The sequence below is a fragment of the Erinaceus europaeus genome, chromosome 2, assembly GCF_950295315.1.
Source record: "Erinaceus europaeus chromosome 2, mEriEur2.1, whole genome shotgun sequence".
Classification (NCBI taxonomy): Eukaryota; Metazoa; Chordata; class Mammalia; order Eulipotyphla; family Erinaceidae; genus Erinaceus; species Erinaceus europaeus.
Genome location: NC_080163.1, coordinates 93,754,912 through 93,763,479, shown reverse-complemented (window position 1 = coordinate 93,763,479; position 8,568 = coordinate 93,754,912). Strand labels below are relative to the sequence as shown.

Below are 8,568 nucleotides of genomic sequence, written 5' to 3'. Positions count from 1 at the left end.
AAGAAAAGAAAAGAAAAGAAAGGAAGGAGGAAGGAAGGAAGGAAGGAAGGAAAGAAAGAAAGAAAGAAAGAAAGAAAGAAAGAAAGAAAGAAAGAAAGAAAGAAAGAAAGAAAGAAAGTGAAATAAGATTGGAGAAAGCCCTCAATTATTTTTTCGGCATTTGTACAGCACTCATCCTCAATCTAAAATGTTCAGTTTTTTAGTAAGTGATGTTAAAATCGATCATTGCTGTGCAGGTGACTTCTCATATCATGAGAAAATCCTATTTTACACATCAGTGGTTCAAAGGAATTAAAGCCTCACTAAAGGGTCCAGGTGACTAAGGTAGCAGCCAACAAGACCATAGCCTAGAAACTACTGCAGTAAACCAAAGCAGCCTCCAGATGTCACTCCAGGACTAGGATCCTGGAAACTTCCGGCTCCCTCACTCAAAAGACTGGAATTCTGGAAACTTCCGGCCCCCTCACTTAACTTGGTGCAGATGCCAGGCCTACGCTACCCGGGTCAATTGCTTCTTTGGGGCGAGTCTAGACAGCTAGAGTCCAACTCGCTTTGAACTGATTGGCGTGGCCCGCGGAACAGGAATGTCAGCCAGCCCATTAGCCCCGGCGGGGAGGCTCCTGGGCCTGCGGCCATAGGCCAGGGCGAGGGGCGGGAGAGGGGCGCGGCGAAGGGGAGCAGAGCTTGCTGTAAATAGCGCGCCAACAGGGTGCACCCTGCGCGGCTGCTCTTGTCCAGACCTGCCTCCCAGATTAGCTCCCGACCAGAACCTGCATGTCACCTCCAGCCAGAGGGTTGAAGACACGCTTTCCTTTTCTCCAGAAAGGATCACTCTGGTGGCTTCTGCAGAGTGGAGAGCTAGGAAGCAGTACGTGTCCATTCGGTTTCCTAGTCTCTGACCACTGAAGAAGGTGCTGAGTGCTCGGGTATCTGGGACATGAACTACGCAAGGTTCATCACAGCCGCAAGTGCTGCCAGAAAGCCTTCTCCCATCCGAATCCTCAGTGAGTTCCTGGCAGACCCTCTTCTCTCTCCAGAAAGGGAGGGTCTGTCTTCTTGCAGAAATTGGGAGGAGGGTGCCTGCAGGTTACATTTATTCACCAGTTGTGAAAGGTGACCCTGAGCTGGGGTCGTCCAGTGCAAACAGTAAATAAGTGTGGCAAATAGGTAGGGGCTAACATAAAGGAAGTTGTCTGTCTGCCTTTGCTTATCTTGATCACTCTGCCTTCATTTCTCAGTTCCACCATCAGCGGCTTAAATCAAGAAAAAATTGCAGTCCGTGTTTATTTCAGATCAGCATTCTAAAACTTAGAAGTTTGTTAAACTTTACAATTTGACTCTTGGAAGCTTACTCAACTATACCATTTTTTAAAGTCTTCAAATTAAAATGTTTCTTCTTGTCCCTGTTTGTTGTAGCTGAGTTATTGAACAGTTCACCAAAATCTGTCATCTCCTTGGCTACTGGAGCACCAAATCCAACCACCTTCCCTTTTAAGTCTGCTGTTATCACCACAGAAAATGGGAAGACCATCCAATTTAAGGAAGAGGTGATGAAGCGAGCACTTCAGTACTCTCAAAGTGCTGGGTGGGTAATTACCAAGGGATTCTATTGACTCATTTTTTGAAAAACAGTATTATGACCCCCACAAAGAAATACCATGTCTATATATATATATATATATATATATATATATATATATATATATATATATATATATATATATATAATGAATATTAAACAGGGAGGTTTGGGGAAATTTAAAGAATAATTAACAACAACCTCCTCTTCTAATCTTAACTGACTAAAAAGAGTCAGAGAAGGCAGTTGAGTCTGCAAGATAGACAATAGCTATGTCAAGAAGTAATTTAGGAAAGAAGAAAGTGATAGTAGAAGCAGTAATTTTTCAGTCCTGGTGCAATTTGAAGTCAGTATGCTTGCTCTCAACAGGCATCTTAAAAACAAACAAACAAAAAACATTGCACTCTATTGATCTCATCAATTTCTCAAAGTCAAGCTGTAATACAAATCTTACAACTTTCCTTAGCTAGTGTCTTCCATAAATGATAACTTACAGAATGTCTATAAAGTACACTTTAGTAAAGCCTATGTCCCACTCTGAAAGTATACTGACATATAATAAATGTCATATATATGAAATATATGTAACATTTAATGTTCACATAGAAGTTTCTCTATGATACAAATAATTTATTAAGCCTAACTGTCTAGCCAGCCTATTTAAATTTCCGTAAGGAGAATAAAGAATTCACTAGTGAGTGCTCAAAGTGTGAAAGAAAGAATGTGGGGCTTAGAATAAAATAGATGAGTGCAAATTCAAATCACAACCCATTTAATCGCTAAATGGTAGAATTTATGTGACTTCACTAATCTGTGGCAGAAGAATTTTTGAATTTTTAAATTGAATATATGAATGGGCCTAGTATAAAGCTACCATATAGTTCCTGTTTAGTACTACTGGTTTTTACAACTATAAATTGGAAAATACATTTTATGTTTTAGAATACCAGAGCTAGTGTCCTGGCTAAAACACTTACAGATAAAATTACATAATCCTCCCACCGCCCACTATCCACCCAATAAAGGACAAATGGACATTTGTGTTACAGCTGGGAGCCAAGATGGCCTTTGTAAGGTAAGACTACAAAAAAATGTACCCCCATTAAGAATCAAATATGGAGTCCTGAAAATAGCTCACCTGATAAAGCATCTAGGTTGTCATATGCAAGGACCCAGGTTCAAACCCTGAGGCACTACATGAAAGCACTTGCATAGGGCATGGGGGTTGCAGATAGGGAAGCTTCAGGAGTGGTAAAACAGTGCTGTGAAGTCTCCCCTTTTCTTTATCTCTCTGCCCCAACCCATCTTTCAAAAAACAACAACAAAAAGTTCACCAGGAGCAGTGGAATGTGCAGGCACTGAGTCCCATCAATAACCATGGCAGAAAAAGACATCATTATGTTTGTAAATCCATTCATCTTTTATATAACACAGAAGATCTTATTTGATGAGTTATTAGTAGTCCTCCTTTTAACTAGAGTCATAAACAAGGGACTTAAGTCGGGCGGTAGCACAGCGGGTTAAATGCAAGTGGTGCAAAGCTCAAGGACTGACATTAAGGATCCCGGTTTGAGCTCTAGGCTCCCACCTGCAGGGGAGTCACTTCACAAGAGATGAAGCAGGTCTGCAGGTGTCTATTGTTCTCTCCCCCTCTCTGTCTTCCCCTCCTCTCTCCGTTTCTCTCTGTCCTATCCAACAATGATGACATCAGTAACCATAATAATTACAACAATAAAAAAAAAAACTAGGGCAGCAAAAGGGAATAAATAAATGTATAAATATTTTTTAAAAGAGGTTTTTATTGGAACTCAAAAACACCTACTGATTTACATGTTGTCTATGGCTGCCTTCTCACTGTTTTAGAGACAAGTATTTGTAACAGACACTAATGCCTACAAAATATGTGCACTTTGTAGAAAGCTTGCCTGCTCCTACTCTAAGATCCTTGTGAGATCAAACGGAAAATTAAAAGTTCTACAGAATGATAAAACATTCATACCTCAGAGATATAGCAGACCACCACAATAAAACAAGTATCACAATAATGCAAGCAAGCCACATGAAAGTTTTGGTTTTCAAGTGTATAAAAAACTCTGTATACACTATACTATTATTTATTGTAAAATAGCACTATATCTAAAAAATGTGCATATCTTAATTTAAAAAAAAATCTACTGCTAAGAAATGCTAACCATCAACTGAAACTTCAGAAAGTCATATCATTTCGCTGACACAGCATCTTGCCTCAGTAGAGATGTCTGTTAATTGACCAAGTGGTTTCTTTTTTTTTTTTTTTGGTTTTTTTTTTAATTTTTTTTATTTTTTATTTTTTATTTAAGAAAGGATTAATTAACAAAACCATAGGGTAGGAGGGTACAATTCCACACAATTCCCACCACCCAATCTCCATATCCCACCCCCTACCCCGATAGCTTTCCCACTCTCTATCCCTCTGGGAGCATGGACCCAGGGTCATTGTGGGTTGCAGAAGGTAGAAGGTCTGGCTTCTGTAATTGCTTCCCCGCTGAACATGGGCGTTGACTGGTCAATCCATGCTCCCAATCTGCCTCTCTCTTTCCCTAGTAGGGTGGGCATCTGGGAAAGCTGAGCTCCAGGACACATTGATGGGGTCTTCAGTCTAGGGAAGCCTGGTCAGCATCCTGATGACATCTGGAACCTGGTGACTGAAAACAGAGTTAACATACAAAGCCAAACAAATTGTTGAGCAATCATGGACCCAAAGCTTGGAATAGTGGAGAGGAAGTGTTAGGGGGATACTCACTGCAAACTCTAGTGTACTTTTGCTTTCAGGTATACATTTTGCAGTAGTTTATGGATACGTGTGAACATATACTCTCTCTAACAGAAACTGGTGTATATCTAGGTTTGGGGACTTTGTGAGAAAGTGAACCACCTGAGATGGAATTAGAGTATACTATGAAAGGAAAGGTCTCACCCGAGTAATGAAGCTGAAGGGTTGTCATTCCACGCGTGAAGTCTATGGACACAGTCTGAAGTGCAGCATGTTGAGGTGGCAATCGTTGTGTTGGTTAGGTTGTGATTGGCAGATGCAATATTATTTGATATGGATTGGGCGAGGCATACGGGAAAGTGAGCCCTATCCAAGGGTTCCAGGACTGGGGGAAGTAGAGGCTCTATAGTGGAGATGTGAGGTTCCTGTTGTCTTAGGGTTCAAAAAGTCAATCGATAGTTAATGTTATCATCACATTATTTGGTAATTGGCTTAACTTTGAAAAGTCCTTTTGTTAGGATTTGCTGTACAGTACCCAGTATCTTGTATATAGCTGTGCTATTGGTTGCTTCTGATCTATTTGGTCTAGGCTTTTGAGAGAGTCTGCATATCAATTACACAGCCTATATATTAAAAAGATTCAGTTTGTGTTTTGAAAAACTTCGAGACATACAATTAATTTTCCCCCTCTCATATTAATTAACTAGTGATTTATATGACTACATTTTACTAGGAGTGCACATAAACTCCATTCTGACCACCAAAAGACTGTGACCCATCCCTCCCACCCACTCCCACCCCCCACTGGACCAGGAAGCTGCATGTCTACCCCTCACCACAGGGTTTTTACTTTGGTGTCCTACTTACAATTTGGTCAGGTCCTGCTTTTAGTTTCCCTTTCAGATCTTCCTCCTCAACTTCTGTTGATGAATGGGATCATCCCATACTCATCTCTAGCTTTCTGACTTAGCTCACTAAACATAATTCCTTCTAGCTCTGTCCAAGATGGGTCAGAGAAGGTGGGTTCATTGTTCTTGATAGCTGCATAGTATTCCATTGTGTATATATTCCACAGCTTTCTCAGCCACTCATCTGTTGTTGGGAACCTGGGTTGCTTCCAGGTTTTAGCTATTATGAATTGTGCTGCTATGAACATAGGAGTACACACCTCTTTTTGGTTGGGTGTTATGGAGTCCTTGGGGTATAACCCCAGGAGAGGAATTACTGGATCATATGGAAGGTCCATGGCTAGCCTTCTGAGAGTTTTCCAGACTGCTCTCCACAGAGGCTGTACCAATTTACATTCCCATCAGCAATGCAAAAGGGTTCCTCTGTCCCCACAGCCTCTTCAGCATTTGTTGCTGCTGTCCTTTTTGATGTATGCCATTCTTACAGGAGTGAGGTGGTATCTTAGTGTTGTCTTAATTTGCATTTCTCTGACAATCAGTGACCTAGAGCAGTTTTTCATGTGTTTGTTAGCCTTTTGGATCTCCTCTGAGGTGAATGTTTTGTTCATATCTTCTGCCCACTTTTGGATGGAGTCATTTGCTTTTTTGGTGCTAAGTTTGCTGAGCTCTTTATATATTTTGGTGATTAGTTTCTTGTCTGATGTATGGCATGTGAAGATCTTCTCCCATTCTGTGAGGGGTCTCTTTGTTTGTTTAATAGTTTCTTTGGATGTGCAGAAGGTTTTCAATTTGATGTAGTCCCATTGGTTTGTTTCTGCTTTATTCTTCCTTGCAATTGGGTTTGATTCATCAAAGATGTCCTTGAGGTGTAGGTGGGAAAGTGTTTTACCAATGTTTTCCTCTAAGTATTTGATTGTTTCTGCTCTGACATCCAGGTCTTTGATCCATTTGGAGTTGACTTCTGTTTCTGGTGAGATAAAGTGGTTCAGTTTCGTTCTTCTGCATGTTACAACCCAGTTTTCCCAGCACCATTTATTGAAGAGAGCCTCCTTTTTCCATTTAATCCTTTGGGCCCCCTTATCAAAGATTAGATGTCCATAGGTGTGGGGATTTACTTCTGGGCTTTCAATTCTGTTCCACTGGTCTGTGTGCCTATTTTTGTTCCAGTACCAGGCTGTTTTGATGATGATGGCTTTATAATATAGTTTAAGGTCTGGGAGTGTGATGCCTCCATTTCTGTTTCTTTTCCTCAAGATGGTTTTGACAATTCTAGGTGTTTTCAGGTTCCAGATAAATGATTGTAGTGTTTGTTCTATTCTCTTAAAGAAGCTTGGTGGAATTTTGATGGCCATTGCATTAAATTTGTATATGGCTCTGAGGAGAATATTCATTTTGATGATATTTATGCTTCCAATCCATGAGCATGGGATATCTTTCCATTTCTTGGTATCAGTTTCTATTTCCTTGAGTAGCAACTCATAGTTTTCAGTATATAAGTCTTTCACTTCTTTGGTCAACTTTATTCCTAGGTATTTGATTAATTTTGCTGAAACAGTAAATGGGAGTGATTTCTGGATGTTTTCTTCTTCAGATTTAGTGTTTGCATAAAGAAATGCCACTGATTTTTGTACATTGATTTTGTAGTCTGATACCTTCCTATATTGCCTAATAACTTCTGTAGTTTTCTGCTGGATTCTTTAGGTTTTTCTATGTATACTATCATATCATCTGCAAATAGTGAGAGCTTGACTTCTTTCCTTCCAATCTGTATTCCTTTGATTCCTTTCTCTTGCCTGATTGCTATGGCAAGAACTTCCAATACTATGTTGAAGAGTAACAGTGACAGTGGACAGCCCTGTCTACTCCCCGATCTGAGGGGGAATGCTTTCAGCTTCTGTCCATTGAGTATCATGTTGGCTGTAGGTTTACTATATATAGACTCCACTATCTTGAGGAATTTCTCATCTATTCCCATTTTTTGTAGAGTTTTGAGCATGAATGGATGTTGGATTCTGTCAAAGGCTTTCTCTGCATCTATTGAGATAATCATGTGGTTTTTCTCTTTGCTTTTATTGATGTGGTGAATGACATTGATTGATTTACGGATGTTGAACCAGCCTTGCATTCCTGGGATGAATCCTACTTGGTCATGATGAACAATCTTTTTGATATGTTGCTGTATCTGGTTGGCCAAGATCTTGTTTAATATTTTGGCATCTATGTTCATCAGAGATATTGGTCTGTAGTTTTCCGTTTTTGTTCTGTCCCTATCAGCTTTTGGTATCAGGGTGATGTTGGCTTCATAGAAGGTGGAAGGGAGTATTCCTGTTTCTTCAGTCTTATGGAAAAGCTTAAGAAGTATGGGTACTAACTGTTTCCTGAAAGTTTTGTAGAATTCATTTGTGAAGCCATCTGGTCCAGGACTTTTGTTGTTGGGGAGATTCTTAATAACGTTTTCAATTTCTTTGTCTGTTATTGGTGCATTTAGATTCTGTAGTTCTTCTTGGTTCAGTTTTGTAAGGGCATATGCTTCTAGGAATTGTTCCATTTCTTCCAGATTCTCTAGCTTGGTGGCGTATAGTTCTTTATAGAAGTTTCGCAGGATTCTCTGGATTTCTGTGGTGTCAGTTGTGATATCTCCTCCATCGTTTGCAATTCTATTAATTTGGGTCTTCTCTCTTTTTTGTTTGGTGAGTCTGGCTAGGGGTTTGTCAATTTTGTTTAATCTTTCAAAGAACCAACATTTGGCTTCATTGATCTTTTGTATAGTTCTTTTATTTTCGATGTTGTTTATTTCTGCTCTAACTTCAGTGATTTCTGTCCTTATGGTTGCTTTAGGGTTCCTTTGTTCCTCTTCCTCTAAGTCCTTGAAGTGTGCAGTAAGGTCGTTCATTTGAGCTTCTTCTTCGTGTTTAATATGTGATTGTATGGCTATAAGTTTCCCTCTCAATACTGCTTTAGCTGTGTCCCAAATATTTTGATAGGTTGTGTCTTCATTTTCATTTGTTTATAGGAACATTTGAATTTCCTGCTTGAGTGAATCTCAGACCCAGTGCTTCTTAAGGAGTATGTTGTTTAGTTTCCAAATTCTGTGACTTTTAATAATTGTCTGTTTGTTGTTAAATGTTAGTTTTACTCCACTGTTGTCTGAGAAGATACCTGGGATGATTTCAGTGTTCTTGAATTTATTGATGCTGTCTTTGTGGCCTAACATGTGGTCTATCCTTGAGTATGTGTTATGTGGATTTGAAAAGAAGGTGTATTCCAGTTTTGGGGGGTGAAGGACTCTGAAAATGTCCAAGATGTCTAGTCTGTCAGTCTCTTCATTC

General features: G+C 39.7%; 1 protein-coding gene across 3 annotated transcripts in view; it reads left to right on the top strand.

The window, feature by feature from the left end:
• The first annotated feature begins 449 nt into the window (after positions 1–449).
• The window catches only part of AADAT (aminoadipate aminotransferase), a 33,460-nt gene continuing 25,341 nt past the window's right edge, over positions 450–8,568 (top strand). For 2 of the 3 annotated variants that reach the window (XM_060184366.1, XM_007527230.3), the window contains exons 1-3: positions 452–1,004; positions 1,417–1,585; positions 2,522–2,654. In XM_060184366.1, the coding sequence (XP_060040349.1) occupies positions 938–1,004; positions 1,417–1,585; positions 2,522–2,654 (369 nt within the window). In that variant the 5' untranslated portion in view covers positions 452–937. Of the gene's footprint in view, positions 1,005–1,416; positions 1,586–2,521; positions 2,655–8,568 lie in introns of all 3 variants that reach the window. The other variant, XM_060184361.1, reaches the window with a different exon arrangement.